Source organism: Taudactylus pleione, unplaced genomic scaffold, assembly GCF_031769625.1.
Source record: "Taudactylus pleione unplaced genomic scaffold, aTauple2 ptg000419l, whole genome shotgun sequence".
NCBI lineage: Eukaryota > Metazoa > Chordata > Amphibia > Anura > Myobatrachidae > Taudactylus > Taudactylus pleione.
Genome location: NW_028284821.1, coordinates 2,484,510 through 2,509,465, shown reverse-complemented (window position 1 = coordinate 2,509,465; position 24,956 = coordinate 2,484,510). Strand labels below are relative to the sequence as shown.

Below are 24,956 nucleotides of genomic sequence, written 5' to 3'. Positions count from 1 at the left end.
CGCATGTCACTGCATCAAGCCTATCATAACTCTCCAGAGATTTCTGGCCCTGTCGAACACATGACTCATACACTAACCAATAAAATTGCTCCTGTTAATTTCCAAAATACATTAGCCAATCAGTAAATTTTTACACACTTTATCAAAAATGATTTTTAAGAAAAACACCATTGCCATCATGAGAGCCTCCGCATTCACCAGGCGCGAGCTGCTGGTGCTTACGGAGGTCATGGATCGCCGGATCACCAGCCAACCTCAACCCATGACCAACCGGCAGAAGCGCTCCGCGTATGCGGAGGCACGGTCCCGCCTGCGGTCCTTCGGCTCACGCCGCAACATCGGGCAGCTGGAGCGCAGGTGGTCCGACCTGCAACGGCGAACGCCCCGCTTGCTGGCATGCTTTCGCATGCAGATCGAGGAAAGTAAGTGTTATGTATTGTGGTTTTAATGTTTGTGTTTGTGGGGCAAACTGCGTGTGCATGTTTTCCTGTCTGTCCTATTTATTATTTGTACTCATATCTGCGTGTGCATGTTTTCCTGTCTGTCCTATTTATTATTTGTACTCATATCTGCGTGTGCATGTTTTCCTGTCTGTCCTATTTATTATTTGTACTCATATCTGCGTGTGCATGTTTTCCTGTCTGTCCTATTTATTATTTGTACTCATATCTGCGTGTGCATGTTTTCCTGTCTGTCCTATTTATTATTTGTACTCATATCTGCGTGTGCATGTTTTCCTGTCTGTCCTATTTATTATTTGTACTCATATCTGTGTGTGCATGTTTTCCTGTCTGTCCTATTTATTATTTGTACTCATATCTGCGTGTGCATGTTTTCCTGTCTGTCCTATTTATTATTTGTACTCATATCTGCGTGTGCATGTTTTCCTGTCTGTCCTATTTATTATTTGTACTCATATCTGCGTGTGCATGTTTTCCTGTCTGTCCTATTTATTATTTGTACTCATATCTGCGTGTGCATGTTTTCCCTCTATTTCTGATTTATTCATTCTACTCCTATTTGGCTTATTTTTTGGGTTTTTATTTTGTTTTTAGTTTTGGTCCCCGGATTTGTCCATAAACTAACCGCAATTTCTTTGACATATTTTAGGGGGACAGCCAAGACTCCGCCGTCACCGTCCGTCCAGACGGCGTTCCCGGCCACTATCCCCAACCCCCAGCCAACACTCCACCCCAAATCTTTCCCCTATTCCCCACTCCTCCCCATCCTTCCCAGACCCTCTCCCGGAAATGTCGGGCCTCCTTCCCCTCCGTCCCACTTCCCCCTCTCCTCCACCCACCCCTCTTCCAATTACCCCCTCCCCGGAGTCCATCATAACTCCTCCCCATTCTTTGGGGAATGACGGATCCTCCGAGGAGGATCATGGAGGCATTTCCGGAGCTCCCGTTTTGGCTCCCGGTATGTTTTTATTTTGTTTTTTTTTAAAGCACAAACTGTTTGTATGTAATCATGTGTCGTGCCTTTCTTCGTGTTTTTGTGGCTTGACTTTTGGTGATTTTGCAGTTTGCCTTTACCTCTTCCTGGTGATTTCAACATACACATATCACACCTGTGGGAATTTGTACATAGGCCTTGTATTTTTGGCAGCACCCCCTCTTTTTTTTTTTTTTTAGGTTTAGGAGTGATTTCGTTGTGTTTTTGTTTTTTTAATGTGGATTCCCTATTGTTGTATTAACCCACACACTTTTCTCACCCACAGAGGAACAGAGGCGTCGGCAAGAGGTGGCGGATTGTGTTGGCCAGATGCGCCAACATGTAATTGGCATTCTTGTGGCCCTCGACCGGCTGTCTGGCCTCCTTCGCCAGTAGTTTTTTTATTTTTGTTCACTTTTCTAAATAAATTTTTTCCGACAAATATACGTTCTGGCTCATTTTTTAAATCCAAAAACAAGATAGTTTAGCATGACATAAGTAGATTGTTCCTGCAAGGATTTCCCTTTTTTAAAAGTTAGATTGTGTTTTGTCTTTGTATGTCAAACAGACACAAGAAACACATAACAGTAACAATGTCATTTCCCTTTTTGGGTGTAGTGTCAATTACATATTTCTACATTTTACAGGTTCCTAGTTGGTGCGCAAGCTGCTTAGGCCAATCTTACAAATCCCAAGGTTGGGCCAGGCTTCCTTTTGGTGTGGGTTGGGAAGCTGAAAACATATTTCAGTTTAGCTCAACTGGCGTCAGTACTGGATTACCCCTTAGTCAAATGTAACTTGTGTTAACCTGGTTACACTTGCTGTTAACGTCCCAAAAAAGGAAGACCATTTCACTCTCCAAACATTTATTCACAACATAACAGAGAAAACAAAGTGGTCACTCCCAAAAAAAGAACACAGTGATAAATTCAAATACAACACATACCAAGAAATAATTAAATAAAAACAAAAAATCAAGAACTGGTTGACGAAGGACCATGCCAACATGATTCCACAAACATGGCGTTGCGATATGGGTTCCAGAATATATGCCCAAAAGGACCAGATCCAGGTTTGGTAAGGGTAGCAGGAAGTAGTGAGCGTTGGAGTGCCAAAGATTATGTGAACAAACAGAAGATGGTGAGAAAAAAAACACAAAATTAGATGTTCGCAAACAAACACAAACACATTAGGTATAAACACTGTAGTTTTGTTACAACTTACCTAAAAAATCTGGCCACCACATCATCGCGTATGGCCCCCCCACATACTGACCTCCGACCAACCTCGGGGGGGCCATCCTCAGGTAAGGCATCCTCTGGCTGCATTGGGACACCACTCCTTATGGCAATGTTGTGAAATATCCCACACAGGACCACAATTTTAGACACCATATCCGGCACATACATGAGCTCGCCACCAGAGCGGTGGAGACATCTGAATCGGCCTTTTAAAAGGCCGATACAGCGCTCCACCACTTGCCTGGTGGCTGTAAGTGCGGAATTATACGCACTTTGTGGCCCTGGTGTGGGAGCCAAATAAGGAGTGAGCAGCCAGGACATGCAAGGGTATCCACTGTCTCCTGTGAAAAAAAATAGACAACATCAGGAACACTGTGTATCAAGCTTAACATTGTTATGTACTAAAGGTCTCCACTTACCCAGAAGCCACGCATCACCAGCTTGTAGGTTGGTTAATTTCTGCCATATCCCTGATTGCCGGATGACGAAGGAGTCATGAGCACTTCCTGGTAATTTAGCATTCAGGGACAGGATCTGGAGGGAGGCATCACATACCACCATTACATTCAGGGAGTGATAGTGTTTACGGTTTCTAAATATTGCCTCCAGCCGTGCTGGAGGCTGAAGTGGTATGTGAGTACCATCCACAACCCCTATGATGTGTGGGAAGCCAGCTATTTGGTAAAAATTGGCCTTGGCCACACTAAGGGCACCCATATCCAAAGGCATTTTAATAAAATGATGGAGGTGCTTGAAAAGTGCCTCCATCACTGCCCTCAGGATCCGGGAAAAGGATTATTGGGAGATGCCCGCCACTATTCCCACCGTTGTTTGAAACGATCCTGAGGCACAGAAATGTAACACCGCCATAAATTGCGTCAGTGGTGGTATTGCTGTTGGACTGTCAATTTGCCGCTCAAGATCACTTTCTATTAATGAGAGAGTGTCTATGATGATTTTGGGAGGTAGACGGTAGCGTCTTAAAACCTCATCATCGGGCATTCCAAAAAGGGTGACACGTGTTCGAAATATCTGGGGCCTTGCATGCCTACGATGCCTACGCCTGGGACGAGTTTGAGGTTGGTCGTCTTCCGGGAGCAGGGCCAGAACAATTCGCCCCAGATCTACCTGAAATTCAAAGTTTACAATGTAAGGCTTTTGAGCCACCCCAAAAGTAACATAAAACAACTTAGCTTTATGATACCATCCATAGCTGCTTACATGCCGGGGTATTGTCATGATACGTATAAACTGTAAAAAAGCCAAAAATGAGACATCAAAAATTTAGAGGGTCATTTTATGTTTGTCAAATTGGTGCAAGCCAACACATAAAATAGGCGAAACACACATTTGGCCATCGATGAAAACGACATTGCACACCGTACGTCAAATAGGGGTCAAATGGACCCCAAAAATGGAAAAGGGAAAAGCAAAACTGGTTTACATGATGAATAAGCCTCGAAAAATGCGTTAATTAGTTCGCAAATGCAAGTCACTACACCAACAGTCAAAAATGCGTTAATTAGTTCGCAAATGCAAGTCACTACACCAACAGTCAAAAATGCGTTAATTAGTTCGCAAATGCAAGTCACTACACCAACAGTCAAAAATGCGTTAATTAGTTCGCAAATGCAAGTCACTACACCAACAGTCAAAAATGCGTTAATTAGTTCGCAAATGCAAGTCACTACACCAACAGTCAAAAATGCGTTAATTAATTCGCAAATGCAAGTCACTACACCAACAGTCAAAAATGCGTTAATTAGTTCGCAAATGCAAGTCACTACACCAACAGTCAAAAATGCGTTAATTAGTTCGCAAATGCAAGTCACTACACCAACAGTCAAAAATGCGTTAATTAGTTCGCAAATGCAAGTCACTACACCAACAGTCAAAAATGCGTTAATTAATTCGCAAATGCAAGTCACTACACCAACAGTCAAAAATGCGTTAATTAGTTCGCAAATGCAAGTCACTACACCAACAGTCAAAAATGCGTTAATTAATTCGCAAATGCAAGTCACTACACCAACAGTCAAAAATGCGTTAAATAATTCGCAAATGCAAGTCACTACACCAACAGTCAAAAATGCGTTAATTAGTTCGCAAATGCAAGAAAAATAATGGACTTACCAAAATCGAATATATAAGATTTCCCTCAAAAAGGTCTTTGGGTCCGAAAGCCAAAACAAACTAAAATAGATGAAATTAGTGTAAAAAAAAATATATAAAACAAAAAACCAGAAGTAGACACCAATTGGCCACAAATTAGACTGCACAAAACTTACCAAATCAGGAAACGATGGCAAAAAAACCCCCAAAAAAATGCGAACGGAAAACCAAAACAACTGTAGCAAACCAAAAAAAATACAAACACCGCCAAATCCTCCAACCGCAAACAACCAAATCCAACCAACTTAACCGCCAACAATCCAACAACGCAACCTCGACTCCACACACACCAAGCCATAAATAGTGTTTATTTTCCCGCACAAATTAAGGATGAATCATAGGGACGCACAATCAATGATGCGGCCGCAAACTAAGGACGCATGTATAAATACGTCACGAAATCACATTTAATTTCTGGTTGATTTCATTCTGGAAGCAGAGACATGGCTTCAGACCAGGGAAACAATGGGCAAAATTCCGGCGGTAAGGCCTTCATGCATTTTGTCTCAATGATTCTTTTAAAACATAATATTGTGCAAGTTGTGAAGTGGCTAAATCTGCATATTTACCCAAATAGGTGAGGAGGATGACATGGAAGAGACTGCTGGCCCCAGTCAACCCGCCAAAGCTGCCAAAAAAAAAAGGCAGCCACATTTCACAAGCAAGGAGATGGAGGTTTTGATCCAGAAGTGCGTTGACATCCTGCCCCAGGCAGCCAGGAATATGAGCCAAAGCCAGAAGTGGAGAATGTGGGAGGAGGTCGCCGTTGCTGTCAATAGGGTGGGTGATTATGTCCGTCTAGCCCGGGATGTCAAACGGCGGTAAGTAAACACTTTCCCATCCTATAAACAAACCCCATTGTAAAAAAAAGGATAATGGTTCCAATTTCATTCCACAGATGGGCAGACTTCAAATATCGTCTCAAGCAAAAACTTGCCGACAGGGCTAGGCATGCAAGGGGGACAGGTGGGGGTCCCACCCCTGTGTCATTGGAGTTGACAGACTTAGAAGAGCTGGCACAGGGGTGTGTGCAGGCTGTGGAGGTGTTTGGCGTGTCCAACATGGATACGGACATGCCAGACTTTGCGGCTCCTCATGTTGGCCAAGGTAAGTCTTGTGATGTCACCAACTCTGAAATGCTATTGTGCCAATATGTAGATTCTAATGTGAGTCTTTTCGCATTTTTCCTAACAGAGACAGAGGCGGATGAGTCTGCTCCAGAGGGGAGCCTTGGCCGCAGAATTTCTGCTGGCTCTGCAGGGGAGGAACCAGTACATCCGGCTGAGGACCCTGCAGAAGCCAGTCCAGGGCGTGCCCCCTCGCAGGCAGTGGGCCTCCTCACAGAACTCAATTTTAAATCGGATTTCCATACGGAGATTCTGCAGAGGATGGACGCCAGTCTGATACGGGTGGCTGAGGCCCTGGAGCAAAATGCTGCGGCCAACGTGACCATTGCTCAGGCCCTGGCGGAAAATACCAGGGCCAACATCCGCATCGCCGATGCCCTGGAGCAGCTCGTTCGCCAGCACATGGTGGAGACGACCTCCCTTCCTGCCGGAACATCCGGATCCTCCACCTCTGGCACAACATCAGCCAATCCTCCAAATGTGCCTAGCCCTGTGCCTAGTCCAGAGGCCACAACATCTGCCTCTGGACAGGCCAGCCCGATGGCATCCCGGACCCGGTCTGGCGCCCACCCTCACCCAGCCAAACGGGCGAGAAAACGGTGACAGCAATGGCGACTTTTCCCACACTCCTTCTGTGCTTGGCTCATATTCCTTTCTGGTCAAAACTTCCCTCTCCTTTCTTGTGAAATTTTTTTAAATTTGGTATTTACGTTTATGTTACCAGTTATGGCTTTTTTTTTTTTTTCCCCAAATATCTTTGCCACAAAAAAAAGGCAACAAAACATTAGGCCAATTTGTTTGTGTTTAAACAATAAATTTAAAACAAAAAACTGACATTGTATTGTGACATTATTGTACAAATGGGTTACATTTAATCCTGGCCCTAAAGGCAATAACTGACCCTCTTAAAAAAAAAAAAAGGCCTCTTTAAGGAACGTTTAAAAAATCACATAGCGATGCAAATTCCACAGTAAACCAAAAAAAAGGGGAGCTAATTAAAACATGATGACATTATTGTTACAATAGGCCATAACCAACAAATTGTGGCCAAAATAAAACACCAAAAATGTACGCTAATTGATTGTGTAATCCTGACATTAGCAGCTCTGATTTCCACCTGCGTACGCTTTTGTGCTATCCCAATAAACTGCTTTCCAAACACATACCAAGCCGGTTTTCAATCCAACACTAATTACTTTACTGACCAGCCGCGATTAATCGCAGCACCATCGTTGAGTCCCGGGACGGAGGAGAAGGCCATCGCCAATGTGGTCGAGTAATCCTGACCCTAAGCTGTGCGAGCATTTTGAAGGGAAAGCGGATGTTCCAGTGACGTATGAGACGGTCCGAACACATTTGACGTTCGCATCTGCTAATGTATGTACGCCCCAAAAACGCCTCGCCACGCCTGCGTTTTTTCATCTCCACCCCCGTCAACACCCAAAAACGCCCTGTTCTGTCAATCACATTTGACATGTCACTTCCTGTACGCTATTTTAGGAACGAGAGAAAAAAAACTCGCAATCTGCCGTACGCACATGCGCAGTGTAACACCGACGCATGCGCGGTTAGTCAACATCGGAACGCAACGAGCGTACTGTTAACGTGCGGCTCTGAATGAGGGCCATTGATCACTACCATAAAGACACTACTTGTAGTCATCATTACCAAGGGTCCACAAATATCAGATAAAAGGGATGCTGATGTTCACAAGTTATGCCGGTATGCCACTACTGATCTTCCCTACCCCATTTTTACCTAAGACAGTAATGGAGTATACACACTGTCAGATTTGTCAGATGAACGATTGAACGATTTGAAGGATTTTACCAAAGTTTTGAACGATTGAACGATTTTTGACTGCATTAAAATGAATGGAATTGTCCAAGTTGACTGCAAACACATCAGATGTCAGATATCGTTATCTGACCATCGGGAACGCGCATCGTTCATCGTCCAGACATGTCAGATATCAGATTTTCCTTCTGATATGAACGAATGAACGATTTTGAAATCGTTATCGTTCAGATCTGAAGGAAAAATCTGACCGTGTGTATGCACCATAACTCACCAGCTTAGGTGCTTCCCTGCCCACCATGAATGATTGCGAAGACCTCCACTTTCCTATGTGGTATCAGGCATGCGCCAAAACAGAATGTCACAATGGTCTTTAAATCGTTAAATTGATCTTGTCGGTTATGAACTAGTGAGCGTCATGCCTCAAGCCCCCACGATGTAGCGACAGGTGCGCGTATGTCTTCTTTTTTTCTCTCCTTATATTTCTTAGAATTGTACGTGCAGTTCTCTTCATTGGATTACCTTGCTTAATTCCCCATTTCCAATTTTTTTGTGTGGATTGCCATTTTCATTGTAAAACAATGAGACAAATGTATGTTCCATGAAACAAATCTGGTATATGTATTGGAATTTGATTGCTAAACACAACACTTTTCCGTATTAAAAAGACACCAGTTTCAAAGCGTAAGTTATTTTAAGGACTGTGGAGGATAAATTCTGTGTTTACATATCGTCAGTGTTTACAGTCCAGGAAAGACTTGATTTATTTGAAAGTAACTGGAGGATGTCTGCTTTTAATCATTTAAACTCCCCTTTTTTTCCTTTTGTAGGTTTTCCTGTGTTTCCAGAGAGTTGCTGCCGAGATCCTCGGAATCAAATTAAACAAGGCAGAAATTGAACAATCTCAGGTAATGATACTTATTGCATGTGTAGGGAGTTTTATATTTTATATTAGCAGACTTCCAACATAGATGCCGTCCTTTCCACTCTGCGACTGGTCCAGGAAGCTAGCCATCATTATTGGCCTCTGGTTCTAGGGATGTTCAAAATATAGCTAAACATCTAGACTTGTTTCTTGCTAGACTTCCATCTGGACCCTTGGCCAAGAATTAATATAGGAAGAATGATACAAGTGTTAAAACATTTCCCACAGTTTGTGTGTGTGTTATATTAAACTAACTTTATTATTATTTTATATCCATGGTGCTACAAGAGTTCCGTAGCGCAGTACATAAGCCATTAACAAACATGAGTACATAGATATACAGTGAACAGTATAGACCGATACAGCCAAGAAACAAATTAACATTGACAAGCTGCAAAATGCATAATTACATAACAAAACACGAGTAAAGAGAGCTCTGCCCACAAGAGCTTACATTCCATTTGATATGGAGAACACAGAAGGCTTGTAGAGTTAGGAGGATGTATGATTGATTTATACCTCCCATAGGATAACCACTTAATTAGAGGTTCACACGTGTGTGTGTGTGTGTGTGTGTGTGTGTGTGTGTGTGTGTGTGTGTGTGTGTGTACACTGATCGTATTTTCAGGATATAAAATGATTAATGTGTAAAGGTGCAAGTGCTCACGTACCAGAGTGATCTAAAAAAATAAATTAAATAAAGGCGTATCCATTTAGATGTAGTATATGGATACAGCAACTTCAAAAAGTCTTTGAGTGCTGTCAGATGTGGGGATTTTTCAATGAGTATAATGGTAGGAAAGAACAATATTGTAATATTGAAGTACACTGAACTCATTGTCACATGTGTGGAACCAGCTTGAGATGATGTGTGCTTTGTGACATGGCACATTATCCAGCTGGAAGTAGCCATGACAAGATGCGAAGACTGTGGCCAAAAATGGATGCACATTGTCCGCAATACCACTCTGGTTATAGAATTTTAAAATTGCGCAATTAGTTTTAAGGGGCTTAGTGTGCCAAGAAAACATTCCCCACACGCTTACACCACCAGCAGCAGCCTTGAACCATTAACACGTTTATCAGCGTTTATCCAATCTTTAGCTGTCCAGTGTTGGTGATCCTGTGCCCGCTGTATCATCTGTTTCCTGTTCTTAGCTGAGAGGAGATAAACACGGCGTGGTCTTGTGCTCATTTATTAAATGTAATTCTGCAAAAAATGTTAATAAATAAATATTTCTTCAGGGTCCATAGGGTCCTCAGGAACTACCTTGGGGTATGTAGTTGGAGTGATCCATTGCACCAAACCGCTTACAGCTGGCCAGCTCCCAGTATGCATAGGGCCTTCTCCCTATATACCCCGCCCCAGCCACAGGCATTCAATTTTTTTGTTTGGTGCGCGGCAAGTATCCAGATGCACTGGTTATAACAGCGGGACTGCTTAGGTAGTCCCAGGCTTTTATTTTTTTTAATTTACCTTAGTTTTGGAAACTACTGAGTTTAGCGGTGCTAGGCGCCGAATAGGACGCATGCACTGCGACTCCTTCTACCTCCGCCGATGCTGAAACGCCAGTATCGCTATATGCCCTAGGGATTTTGGCGGACCACAGCGAGGCTTAGCTAGCGGCATCTCTGGGGTCTGGACTGTGATCGGATTCACAGAGATGGTAAGGTAAGGCGATTCCTCGTTATGGGGAATCGTGCGATGCAGTCTGGACCTCCGGTGTAGGAGATGCATCGGAGGCTGCTGCGGGTGAAGGACTCGTCAGCGTGTCCTCACTAAGGCGGCCGGGCCATATCGTCTGTGACCAGTGATGGGTATCAGAGGCACTAGAATGCACTAGTAATCGTCTGCTACTGTGAGGTCAGCATACCCGTGCTGTCAAAATCGCAGTTTAGGGGAGATAGGCATTCCCCTGTCCGCTCCTCCCCCAACCCAGACGCAACTTCTGGTGTGGATTCCCGCCTCTGGTTTGCTACTTCTGACCACCTCATGTGTGAGGCGCTCACAGTCCGCCTCGGATGCACTGCTGAAAGCTGTTGGTCTCAGAGGTTTGGTCTGTCTCCCTGTATACCTCTCCCCTGGGTAAGGTATATAACACTGTAGATCCTGCCTATACCCCGGTGGTGCTGGTTAGTTGATTCAGAGTCCATTTGCATTAGCATTTGAATGTATATATGCATTGTATGTGACATTAATGCTAGCTGCTGTATTTATACTGCCGCTTGTTTTCTATATCTATCACTGTGTTTCTCCTCATCCCTCTGAAAAGGTGTGTGGGGTTTTTCATTGACTTTTCACAAATGTGAAGAGGGTCACATTGCATTTATACCTTATACCTGTTATGCATTGCTGTGTCTAAAAGTAAAGGGGTGAAGGAGGAGCCTCCGGCGCTGAGGTCATGTAAATCCTGTTTGGCAGGCCTGTTAGAGCAAGATTTTGTGCAAGATGGTTTGTGTAGTGTCTAGGGATGTGCAGGCTCGGATAGGTTCGAGTTTGCACGTGGAGTTCGGATTTTTCCCTCCAAAAAAACGGAACTCAGAACGAGGCAAAACGTCATCTTACATGGACGAACATCATCATTCCTTGTCTTTTGTCCAGGAATGATGATGTTCGTCCATGTAAGATGACGTTTTGCCTCGTTCTGAGTTCCGTTTTTTTGGAGGGAAAAATCCGAACTCCACGTGCAAACTCGAACCTATCCGAGCCTGCACATCCCTAGCTAGTGTCTGTTATAAACAATCACCTTTTCTATCAGGTACACCTGCACCAGCACAATAACCATTCTGGCTGGCCTCTTGGTCTCAGTTTTTGTCACATTTAGTGGACAGGGCTGCAACGTCACAAGCTACGGTACTGCCTCCTGCTATGGGGTACTCGCAGCATTTGCATCCTTTATGTATATGGCCCCCATGAATCCCTTTTGGTTTGATTATTTTCCTTACTCTAGTCAGAGTATGCTGCAGTCTATAGCCCCGCAGCAGGTAATGCATGCAAATAAACCAGTGGCAGTAAAGCAGGGGCATAAAAGAAGTTCCCTTCAGATGTTGCCTCAGGATTCTGACTCTGTCTCCTCATCGCACTCTGATACTCAGAGTTCTGGTTCTTACTCAGTGGAGGAAGACCATCAATCCTCTGTGGAGGTTCCCTCTCTGTTGAGAGCTGTTAGATCTGTCCTAAGTATAGAGGAAGAGGAGGTTCCGCCGAAATCTAAGACTCTGGTCTTTAGGCGTCAGAAGGTGGCTAAAGATTATTTCCCTCAGTCTGAGCAACTGACGACTCTCATGTCTGAAGCATGGTGTACTCCAAATAAGCATTTTCATGCTACAAGGAATTTAATTTCTCCATACCTATTTTCACTTGGTGAATGTAACAAATGGGAAGTTCCTCCAACTTGATGCTCATGTAACTGAATTAATCAGGAGCTCTACATTACCCTTTCCTTCCGCATCCTCACTAAAGTAGATTACATATAGAAAACTTGAAAATTATTGGAAATCAGTGTCTTCATTATCTGGAGCTATTACCAGATCAGCTATGTCTGTGGCCTGAGTAGCCAAAGCTATGGAAGAATGGACAACGTCTCTGGAAGATAGCATTCCTGATGCTACCAGAAAACAGCTGTCTTATACCTGTCAGATGCGTGTTGGCAACTGCGGTTGCAGCTCGGAGAACCCTTTGGCTAAAAACCTGGAAGGCGGATACAGGGTCCAATAAGGTTATGGATTCTTTGCCTTTTGTTGGAAAAGTACTATTTGGGCCAGAACTGGATGACATAGTGACTTTACTGGCAACATCTAAATCTGCTGGGTTGCCATATACGACTACCCCTAAGTAGAGGCAGTCGGTCCTTTCTCCCACAGGGTAGGGCAAAGAGGCAGTCTTCCTCTAGACAGGGTAATTCCCACAAGAAACCGCAGACCAAGAAATCTTGGTCAGCCAGACGTCCAGCTTCTAAGCCGGATGGTAAGCCCACTGCCTGATGGGACAGGCCTCCCCCTGGGGGGTCTCGGGTTGGAGGCCGACTTCTACAGTTTTCTCAGGCCTGGCATGAGACAACTACGGATGTCTGGTTCGAGAGGTGGTCTCTCAGGGTTACGCCCTCACGTTCCTGAGGCATCTCCATCAGAAGTTTGTTGGTACAATCCTTCCTTCAGACCTAGTCAGGGCATTCCGGGAGGCTATTGGGGCCCTCCTGAGGTCAGGAGTTAAAATCCCCGTTCTTGTGACACAACAGGGAAGGGGTTCTTATTCAAATTTGTTTTTGATTCAGAAACCAAATGGGTCACATCGCCCTATTCTGAATCTGAGATCTCTCAACAAGTTCATCCATGTGCCCAGGTTCCGTATGGAAACCCTGCGGTCAATTATGCTGGTCAATGGAGCCTGGAGATTTCATGGTCTCCCTGGACATACATGATGCGTCTCTGCATGTTCCTATTGTGCGATCCCACCAAAGGTTTGCTATAGGTCGGCAACATTACCAATTTCAGGCTCTACCCTTCGGTCTGTCCACAGCCCCTTGGGTATTTGCCAAGAAAATAGCAGTCATGATTGCTCATCTCAGACGACAAGGAGTCAGGATACTGCCATATTCGGACGACCTTTTAGGCAAGGGTCGCCCGTTATGGGTCCCAGATTGGGTACTTCTCACCACGGATGCAAGACTGCGAGGATGGGGAGCGGTGACAAGTCGTCACACCTTTAAGGGAAGGTGGATGGCTTAGGAAGGTCACCTACCGATAAATATTTTGGAGCTTCGCGCAGTGCACAGAGCGCTCATTCTGGCACAGGACCACCTTCAGGGCAGGCCTGTCCAGATTCAGTCTGACAATGCGACCACAGTGGCCTATATTGACCATCAGGAAGGCACACGAAGTCCTGCAGCCATGAAGGAAGTGGCGAACATTCTGCTGTGGGCAAAATGCCATCTTCCGGCAATCTCTGCAATATTTATTCCAGGAGTCCTCAACTGGGAAGTGGACTTCCTAAGTCATCAGAACATACACGCTGGTGAATGGGCTCTTTATCTGGAGGTCTTTCAACTCCTGGTGGACACGTGGGGACTACCGGATGTAGACCTTATGGTGTCACATCACAACCACAAGGTCCCCAGGTACCAGTCCCCGCAGCCGCCTTCATGGACGCTCTGGCGGTAAGGTGGGACTTCATATTGGCATACCTGTTTTCTCCAATCTCCCTCCTCCCAAGGGTCATCAGAAAGTTCAACAAGGAAGGTGACAGGATAATACTAATAGCTCCTGCCTGGCCCAGGAGACATTGGTTCGCCGATCTGACATGTCCATAGACAGTCCGCTTATATTACCTCTACGACCGGATTTGTTAGTACAAGGTCCCTGCCTATATATGGATTTACCTCGGCTGGCTTTGAGGGCATGGCTCTTGAAGCTTCCGTCGTTTCTCTACTTCTGTGATCCAGATGATGCTTTGGCCCGCATCTATCACAGGATTTGGCATTAATTTTTTCATTGGTGTTCCCACAGAAAATATGACCCTAAGGTTTTCAGGGTCTCCCAAGTTCTTGCTTTTCTTCAAGCTGAACTATGGTTCCAGCGCAGAATTGCCACTATGTCAGATGTTAGAACATTTTTTCAAGGTGTTCTCCATCTGCAACCTCCAGTTGTCCCTCTGGTGGCACCATAGGATTTATCCTTGGTTCTCAGGGCGCTGCAGGCTCCCCCCTTTGAACCCTTAGACAATGTGGACCTCAAACGGTTGACAGCGAAGATGCTTTTTCTCCTCGCTATCTCCTCAGCTCACAGAGTTTCTAATTTGGCAGCACTTGCATGCCGCTCTCCATATGTGATTTTTCATCAAAATAGAGCTGTCCTCCGTACAAGGATGGGGTACCTTCCAAAAGTTGTATCCGTTTTCAAACAAATTAGGAAATTTCTGTAGGTGAAGCTTCACTTTTATCAAATTCTATGCATGTGATACTTTTGCCTCCCAGGATGCTTCTTTTGGGCAGCGGATTCTCCTTTCTGCTCAGGAGCATCCCCACCCTCAAGGGAACTGCTTTAGGACGTCCCCAAGGTAGTTCCTGTGAACCCTTTGGACCCTGAAGAAGAAAATAAGAGTTATGGTATAACATACCTTAGTTAACTCTTTTAATTCGAGGTCCATAGGGTCCACAGGGCACCCATCCTGACGTACCTGGCCTCAGTTGGGATCTGTTCCTTTCTTTTTGTATCACTGATTCCCTCTTTCAGTTTTTGAGAGTGTTTCTTGTGTACATTGTACTTCCTTCTTCTTTCCGTCTCTTGCCGTTGGTTTAAATACTGCATGGAGGCGATGAAAAAGCTTTGTGCTACTATTTTATTGTATTAAATGTATTATTAGTAATATACAGTTGACATTTATGAATGGTTCTGACAGTAATAAAATAGAGGTATTGTAGTGTAAGGTTTGGTGTACTGACCCCAAAGTCCTGGCTGCCAATTCTTGCTGCTAATCTGCATTGCCACCACATTCCAAAGAGTGAGAATTGCTGACTGTGGAGGCCATTACAGTACACTGAACGACTTGTCGTGTTTTTGAGTAACCAGTTTCAGATGTCGTATGTTGTTTGTGAAATGTCTAGTTATTCTGCTGAAAGTAGCCAACACTAGATGGGAAGACTCTGGTGAAAAAGGCATGCTTGTTGTCAGAAACTGTACTACTCCGTTGGCATTTAATAAATGGGCAATTAATATTAAGGGGCCTAAAGTGTGCCATGATAACATTCCCAATGCCATGACACCGCCAGCAAGCAGAAGCATGAACCATTGACACAACACAGGATGGATCTGTGGATTATTTTTGTTTACGACAAATTCTGACCCTACCATCTGCATGTTACAGCAGATATCGACATTCATCAGACGAGACAAGGTTTTTCTACTCTTCAAGTGGCCACTTTTGGTGAACCTGTGCCCACTGTATCCTTAGTTTCCTGTCTTTAGTTGCCAAGTGTGGAACCAGGTGTGGTCTTCTGCATTTGTATTTCATCTCACTTAAAGATTCCACATACTTTACATAGAGAGATGCTCCTCCGTATACCATAATGCATGCTTTGTAAGTAACTTGTCACCTTCCTAGCAGCTTCATCCATTCTTGTAATTCTCATTTGCCCTCTCTCTTTATAACAAGGTACTTTTGCCCACAGAACTGCCAATCGCTGGATCTTTTATGTTTTGTACAACATTCTTTGTAAACTCTAGAGACTGTGTGTGAAAATCCTAGGGGACTAGCATCTTATGCGACATTCAAACCACCCTGTTTTGCACCAGCAATCATTCCTCAGTTAGGCACTTGGGTCATATATCTTCCTCATCCTTGTGTTTGGTTTGAACAACAACTTGACCGCTTGAACAAGTCTGTATTCCTTTTCCTTTTATGTATTGAGTTGTCAGCAAAGATGAGTGGTTCGGTTTTGACAGAGCCGTAACTAGACTTTTCGGTGCACTGTGCCAGAAAGAGCATTGGTGCCCCCATAATTTTTCCAAGGGACATCATGCACCCAAAAAAGGGCCATGGCTGCATGGGGAAGGGCCAGGGAAGAGATAGGAGAGACCAGGAGTTGCTGTGGATGAAATAAGAGGAAGCTACAAGCAAGAATGATAATAAACAGAAATTTGACAGGCCCAAACAGCGCCCCCTGACCTGTGGTGCGGTGGCACCGGCCGCACTACCCTAGCTTCGGCCCTGGGTTTTGACTTGGATCTTCCTGGCAAGCTTGGAACTGAGAAATAGGCAAAACATCATCTTTCGTAGACATCTCAGCAGAGATGTCCATGAAAGATGACATTTTGCCTTGTTCTGAGATATTTTACTGTATTGTTATTGTATTTACAATTTTATTCATTATTAAACCAATTATTATATATTCTAATCATTTCCATCCATTTTTAATTAATTGTATCCAAGACTTATGATTATTTATTTTGCGTGACTGGGCATATGGAAAAGCAAAGCTTTTTTTCCACAAGCATTAGAGTAAGCGGGCCACCCAAGGAAGAGCTGTCATATGTCCGTATTTAAATGCCCTGTATGGCATTTCCAACTCTTAGGCCCGTATTCAATTTGATCCGCACCCGCGATACTTTTTCGCCTCCCAGACTTCCGCCTACTTCGCCTGTTTTGCAAGTGGAAAAGTATCGTGCGCGTGCCCGCGTATTCCCGTATTCAATTTGAAAGTATGCGTAACGGGACCCTGCGAAACTGAAATAAGCGGAAAGTCATGTTAGATTTGGGGATTTCAGCCTGTCACCCCCCAAAAGATGCTCTGACATAGGGGTTCACTGTGTTTCCCCCCGATTTGGCTTGCTGATGGTATTTGGTGTTTTTAAACGGGCTCAATAGCTGCTACATAGCGTGTTTGTATAAGTGTTGAAGAATAGTATTCTGTAGTTTTTTTTGCAGAAAATAACTTATCCCATCAAATTTGGGGTACTTAAAAATGGGGGCCAGCAAATTTTAAAGTTGCTATAGTGAAGTTTTAAAAAACGTGAAAAATCCAACTTCCGCAAGCACCTGCAATGAAATAAAACACCTGGGCATACTTGGGGACCCCCCTGGAGTCTAGTTCGCTAGTTTTTAACTTTGTCCCCCAACTTTTTTTTTACGCCCCAAAATTGAAAGCGATTTTTTGGGGTGTTCTTTAAGTCTTTTTTAAAAAAAACATACAATTTACACAGTTTACCTTTGGGGGACAGTCTGAAGGCTGCATGGGGGTTCCCGCAACGTTGCACCCCAAAACCCCATTCTGCACTTTTTTTTCGCCTCCTATTCATAGGCGAAACTTTTTCGCCTATTACATTGCATTGACTTTCCGCCTAGGCGGAAAGTCTTCCAAATTGAATATGGCGATACTTTTCCGCCTGGCGAAATGACGTCATCGGCGAAACTTTTTAGCCGATTTCGGCTTTTCGCTTCAAATTCAATACGGGCCTTAATGTGTTGTACTAGTGAAACAATATTTTATGTAAAAACTGGTGTGCTTATGGGAAGAGATCCACAAACCTTACACTGTGATGGGGAAAAAAGGTAATTTGATGAATCTCATCCATAGACAGAGGGCCTGATTCAGATTTGGGAATAGAGTAAGATAAAGCAAGTAACTGTGAACTGTACTGGACAAACCTTGTTGCACTGCAGGGGGTACAAATACATTTATTATTTTTGCATTTCGGATAAATACTGGCTGCTTTTGCATGTAGCCCACAAATGCTGGAAAGCTTTATTTTTACACTGCAATTTAGATTTCAGTTTGGACACACCCCCTCCCAAATCTAATCTCTCTGCACATTTTATATCTGCCCCACTTGCAGTGCAGCATGGTTTTACCAAGGTGCACAGTAACTTTCTTTCTTATAGTGCATACACACGGTCCAACTTGCTAAATCATCGATATCGTTGAACGATTTTTACTACTTTAAAAATGAACGATATCGTTGAACGATTTCATCAACGATCATGAACGATATCTGACAGTATTTAAATGATGATATCGACCAAGTTGACCTGAATGTACGGTCAACCTCAGATATCGTTGTCGTCCATATGGCCACGCGCATCGTTGGTAGTTCAGTGCAAAAAAAGTCAACGACATAAACGATCTAGCTATAAACGATATCGTTATCGTTTATACTGTTTTGCTAAATCTGACCGGGTGTATGCACCACTGCTCTATTCCCAAATCAGATTCAGGGCCAAAATACGAAGTTACAAAGTATTTTCCCAATGTCAAATTTCACCATGTTTCAGATATTTTTAGGTTACTTTCTGATTGCTATGGAAATGTTTGGAATGTGATTATGTATTTTATAAACTGTTAACATTTGTTTTGCACTTTTTCACTTCTTTTTTGTACATTTTGCTAGTCCTTAAACTTTGATGTTTTTCATGAGTAGTCTTTCACGCAAGTCTTAACTGTGAATTGACAGCTGAAATGTTTGCACATCATAGTGTTTAAATTAACATTTACTCTGTTAATTGCTTGATGATTTTCTAGAGACAGCTGACATGCTATCTTGGCATGTTAGATAATAGTACTTCACACTGAAGCACTACAAATTAACTACAACTGTCTGTTGATAACCTGAACCCTTGTAAATCATTGCCCTGTCTAGTACACAAGATATAATCTGCAATCAAATTGCACTCTTAAAGCAACACTAACACTATTTTTGCTGTAGGCTATACCCTTTGTGTTTTGTCTGATGAATATGTGCAGTGGGCATACTAGAATGACACAACTTTGTGATTTGGAAACCACAGCGTTTTTCAGCAATAATAAATGGTTAGTGTATCCAGTAAGTGAATGGGCAGTGCTGTCAGTACTTTGCATGCAATGATTTGCACTTGAATCATGCAGGGTGCCAGATGTTTTGCATTCCCTCTTCCCATTCTTAATACATTTACCAAGTACATCATCGTTTTAAAACACTCTGTTTTTCTGATCAGTACTATTGAGGGATTCTGGTATCCTTGTCTGGCATTGCATTTCATATATTCATTAGCACCAAGAGAAAATATAAAAAAATCAAGTAAGTGTCCCTTCTAGAGTGCAGGGTTCTAGCATCTGCCATAAGAGATGAATGTATAATATTTTAATTTTGAAAGACTCCACATTTACTAGAGTGCCATTGTTTTTGTCTCTGTCTCATACTACCCTTATCTCTTACCACAGCTACTCTGTTAATGGTAAGTCTGGTCACTTAAGCCCCACAAGATCATATATTTGGTTATACATGTTGGCTTGTCTAATTTTTAGACTGTTCCGCTCAACATCTGATTCATTTTGTTCAGATTTGGATGGAAATGACTAGCCTGCCCGATTCTAAAATGGTAAAATACGTCCTGCCCTTATACAGGCGCCCCGCTGATCAGGCTGACGCTGGCGGGCCTGCAGCACTTCGCCTCCCACTGTGCTGCTGCGTCTCTCCCTTCCTTGCCGCTCGTGGGCCACAGTGTTACGCACTTCATCAGTTCACAGTGCGGAGAGAGCTTGGGGCCAGCCCAGTATCTCAGTGAGTGCTGGGCATCGCCCTAGAGTAATGGAAAAGGGGGGTGTGCTGTGAGGCCACACCCCTCCCAGAGAGGCCATGCCCCCTTTTCAGGCATGCAGATGTGCCCTCTGTCTTGATCAGCGCCCTGCCCAATAAAGAAGCTAGAGTGAACACTAATTACTGGGTATTTCTGGCTCACTGAACAAAGAGGCCAATTGTGTTTACAAATCAACAAATTAATCATACAAATTGCTGCATGTGTGGCCATGTTTATTTAAGCATGATCATCCTTTCACATATAAACAAAAACCTGAGTGGGTGGATCTTACAGTAAGGGAGAGGGTTTGGTGTATTTTGGGATATGATGTCACATCACAAGGACGGCATCACTGGAGGGTCAGAAAAATGACACTATAAGATGGGGGAGTCCGATATAGTTCCATAAGTCACTGAATTATTCAACTAATCACTAGCTACTGGAGTAATTCCAGAGGACTGGAAAAGAGCAAACGTTGTCCCACTGCACAAAAGTGGAAGCAAGGAAGAGGCAAGCAATACTAACCAGTGAGCCTTACATCAGTAGTAGGGAAACTGATGGAAACACTCTTAAAAGAAAGTAGATTATCTAAAATCCAGCAATTTGCAGGATCCCAAAAAGCATGGATTTACTGGGGGGAGATCATGTCAAACAAATCTTATTGACTTTTTTGACTGGGTGACTAAGGAAATAGATAAAGGGGGGCCATAGATATAGCTTATCTAGACTTTAGTAAGGCTTTTGACACTGTTCCACATCGCAGACTGTTAAATAAACTGGAAAGCTTGGGTTTGGATACAAAGATAGTTGAATGGATAAGATCATGGCTGCAGGATAGGAAACAGAGAGTTGTAGTAAACGGAGTGCAGACTCAAGAGGGAAATGTTACCAGTGGAGTACCTCAGGGATCTGTACTTGGACCAGTGCTTTTTAATATCTTTATTTGTGACATTGCAAATGGTATTGAAGGGAAACTATGCCTTTTTGCAGATGGCACAAATGTATGCAACACAATAGACACACCAGGAGGGGTAAAACAAATGATTGATGATCTAGGTAGACTAGAGGAATGGTCAAGAACATGGCAACTACAGTTTAATGCCAAAAAATGCAAGATCATGCACTTGGGTCTCAAAAATCCAAAGCTAAATATAGTATTAATGGCACTATACTGGAAAGTACTGAAGAGAAAAGGGATCTAGGAGTCACTATTTCAGGTGACTTAAAGGCAAGCAAACACTGTAGCAAACACTGTAACAAAGCAATGAGGAAGGCAAGTCAGATGCTTGGTTGCATAGGGAGAGGATTCAGTAGCAGAAAGAAAGAAGTGATAATACCACTGTATAGGTCATTGGTACGTCCTCTGTACAAGACTGTACAAAGAAGAGCAACTAAAATGGTGCTGGACCTACAGCACAGAACTTACCCAGAAAGACTAAAAGATCTTCATATGTACAGTTTGGAGCAGAGAAGGGATAGGGAGGACATGGTAGAAACATTCAAATATAGAAAGGGTTTTAACAAGGTGAAGGAAGGAGACATTCTTCAAAGAAAGAGAAGTAATAGAACAAGAGGACATGCACTGACACTGAGTGGTGGTGGGTTCAGGGAAAATATAAGGAAAAATTACTTCACAGAAAGGGTAGTGGACAAGTGGAATAGCCTCCCATCAGAGGTGGTAGAGGCTAAGCCAGTAGAGTAATTTAAACATGCATGGGATAGACATAAGGATATCCTTCAGAAGAAGTAAGGATCAATAATGGTTGAGGTAACAATATGTTTAAAAATGGGGCAGACTAGATGGGCCAAGTGGTTCTTATCTGCTGTCAAATTCTATGTTTTTATGTTTTATTAGTAAATCGTACAAAGAGAGCTTAAAACTAGATACAGTATGTAGCATAGTCAGTCTTCTATACTATGTACAATTACTACTTATGGCTGCAGTTTAAACCGATACCAGAACAGACGTATGGTTAAACCACTGTTTAATTTACTCTTTAATACAGCTTTATGAAGTTAGCCACTGGCATGCTCTCTAAGGGTTAGATGTATCAAAGCTTCTAAAGAGTGAAGAAGTTGTCTATAGCAACCAATCATTTTATAGAATGTACTTGTTTGGTTGTGATGGTCAACTTCCCCATTTCTGCACTCTTAAGAAGCATGGACACTGTAGATCTCCCTCTGCGCTCCTGAGACACTTTCTGTAGCATGGTCACAATGTAGGAAGTTTGCCAGTTGAGTCCAGAGCTAGAGGTGCAGTTTTATTATAACGATGTGCACTAATAGCTGTGCAATAGCAATTAAGCTTTTAACCAGGCTGTACAATTAATCTTCTCAAAGCTGCATGAAAAGAACACGTTAAACAAAGCAGATTGTAGACGTGTGTGTGTGTCTGTAATAAGGAACCTTGTAATAAACCCTGTTTAGTTTACTATTGAGTTTATCTTTTAGTTAGAAAATATGAGGCCCCTGCATATTGGTAGGTTGCAGAGTATTATTTTATTTTTTGTTCTCCTTTCACTGCAATTCAAGCAGCCACAGTCTACACAACTATTCATTTTTATTTGATTGATATCATTCATAATGATAGTGATGCTGTGCCCAACCAGCTATGTTTTATTTCACTTGCAAAATAGATTTTGTTTTTGTGTTGTCTATGACGTGAATGTAAAATCTCTAGAATATCTGTGTGTGTGATTGTGCTCTTACGTCTTTCACTATCACTCGTCTCGTTTCTTATTCACTTTTGTTTTGTTTTTCATCCTCCTGTCTTCCTTTGCATGATCATTCTTTTCGTTTGTAACTCTGACATCTGGCCGGCAGCGTATTGTAAAGGCAGAGATAGTGAACTATCCTGAAGACGATAATCTGAACTCCGCAAAGTCTCAGAGTAAAGTCTGCTCATTGCAGTAGACGGAGGTATTCTATACAACAGCATTTGTAGATAGTCCTTTTAACATGTGCTTAACTGAACAGTAGAAATGATAGGATGGTGAAATATATGTGATACTTTCTCATAATAAGATATTAAATGTAATAAATATTTAATGGACAGTTAATGTGAACATAAAGCTTTTTAAGCTCTCGAGTTTTGGGTAATTCTATTTTACAAATTTTCGGATTATTATTATTACAGTTTAATTGTGTTTTTTATTTTCTCATAATGAATAACTATGTGAATCAATATGGTCCTAGAGAAGAAAGTCTGTGCCCTTTATAGAAAGGAATTATTTGTTTATCACAGTGCCTTCATTATTATAAAGGTATTATTTGCTAAACTGTGAAACCACCAATTAGACCTTTGCTTTCATTGTCTTTTTGCAATAGAGAGATAAAAGCTAAAGGCTGATTGGTCTCTAGGACTTGCTGCACTTTCGAACTTAGGCCCTCATTCAGAGCCACTCGCTAGCGGCAGTACGCTCGTTCCGAGCGATGTTCGCACATCTGCGCATGCGTACGGTTTTTAGTACGCATGCGCGAACCAGTCAGTGCGGCCGAAAATCGTTGGTACGCAATATAGCGAGGGCCTGCTATTTTGAGTGACAGAATGAGGTATATGTGGGTGGTAACAGGGGAAGGTGCTTGAAAACGGGGAGTGGAGATCCGAACGCAGGCGTGCTTAAAGGTCAAAACGGGCGTTTTAAGGGAGTGCATAATTAATACAGCAGCGTCATTGACCACGTCACTTGGTTTTTTTTAACTCAGAACTGCTCGCAAAATAGCGGTTGAAAACACCAACCACAGAATAGCGAGCAGTTCATACGCTGTACGATGTACTCTATTAATCTAATAAATAGCGGACATGACGTATGGTGCGTGCGGCCAGGGGGCGTTTTTATCAAATAAACGAGCGTATGTTTTGCTCGCTTGTTCAGACTTAGAGGTGGGAACAGACTGCAATTTGCGAACGGATCATTTGAATAGCCACCCCTTGTTTTTGAACGAACGACCACAAATAGCGAACGGCTCTGAATCAGGCCCTTAGTTAATGACCCAAACTTTCTGTACATTTAGCAAATGCAGCATTTTATTACACCATTTATACTGAAATAACTTTTTTATTTTGTAAATTTGTGATTGCAGAGAGTGGTGAAGGCCGACATTGTGAACTACAGTCAGGAGCCAGTAACCAGAATGGTCAATCCCCCTCGGAGCTCAATGTGTGACATTCAATAAAAGTACATTTGATTGAATTAAGACATTGCTACTATTGAACAGCCCAGTGGTTCACCATGAATTTAATTTTAACAGCGACAATCTTGATAATTCTAATTAAAGGTCTCAAAGACTTACTACAATATTATGTTTTTGTGAAAGCAGCAGGCAGCCGGATTGGTCGGGGTCCAAGGCCCAGAGCAGACAGTAGAAATGTAAATTAGAACTGAGTTTCCAGAATTTTGTAGCCTGTAACTTTGCCTTCATACGTCTGCTGTATCTAGTCCGAGATAACGAGAATACAAGTAACCAAAGCTTTGTGTATTTTCATACGAAATGACTGACAGGTACAATGTACATATAATTAAATATTTAACCCTGCGTATGTACTGGGTTCTGTAATTTGTTCTACAGGGTAACATGGAGAACCGCAAGATGAATGTAAAAATCTGAAATCCGGCTCTACTTTGGGTGGGAAAGATGATTACGGTTTCATCCTGTTCATGCGTTTTCAAAACCACTGACAAATTCAGTAATGTGCTCTGTTCTGAATGTACAATATTTATTTCTATTCATGCACAGTAAATGAATGCTACGCTGGTATTTTTGTACTCCAGAAAAAGCAGTTATAAAATAACAATAAAAAAACATTCATAATGTACGATTGCTCATCAATATTTTTTAGTGTTGTCAGGTGCTCCCAATACTTTGATTCCTGTTACTTTTTTCTACAGTATCTTATGCAGTTCTGTTACTCTCCAGTGTACTAAAATGTTCAACTGAAATGAGAAAGATCACAAAATAAACAGAAAATAAATTACAAGCTGAAAAGAAATGGGACAGCGTTGTGGACGTTTTTATGCTTATACTGCAACTGCATAATACATGCAGTTATGTTATTGTATAGGTCTCGTTGCTAGGCCTCATCATTTTTATATTTCATAGAATTTATAAAATGAGCATTGGGGAATTTACCGTACACTTAACCCGCATAGAAAGCAAAATACATAATAGAAATATACTTGATACACAGCTATAAACATCACAAAGGTATGTTT

The 24,956-nt window shown here is 42.6% G+C and overlaps 1 protein-coding gene across 2 annotated transcripts in view; it reads left to right on the top strand.

Annotated features, from left to right (window-relative positions):
• The window catches only part of RAB28 (RAB28, member RAS oncogene family), a 150,751-nt gene extending 126,192 nt beyond the window's left edge, over positions 1-24,559 (top strand). The window contains exons 6-8 of one of the 2 annotated variants that reach the window (XM_088447124.1): positions 8,602-8,679; positions 22,567-22,662; positions 23,827-23,910. In XM_088447124.1, coding sequence (XP_088303250.1) covers positions 8,602-8,679; positions 22,567-22,656 — 168 coding nt within the window. In that variant the 3' untranslated portion in view covers positions 22,657-22,662; positions 23,827-23,910. Of the gene's footprint in view, positions 1-8,601; positions 8,680-22,566; positions 22,663-23,826 lie in introns of both variants that reach the window. The other variant, XM_088447123.1, reaches the window with a different exon arrangement.
• Positions 24,560-24,956: the final 397 nt, after the last annotated feature.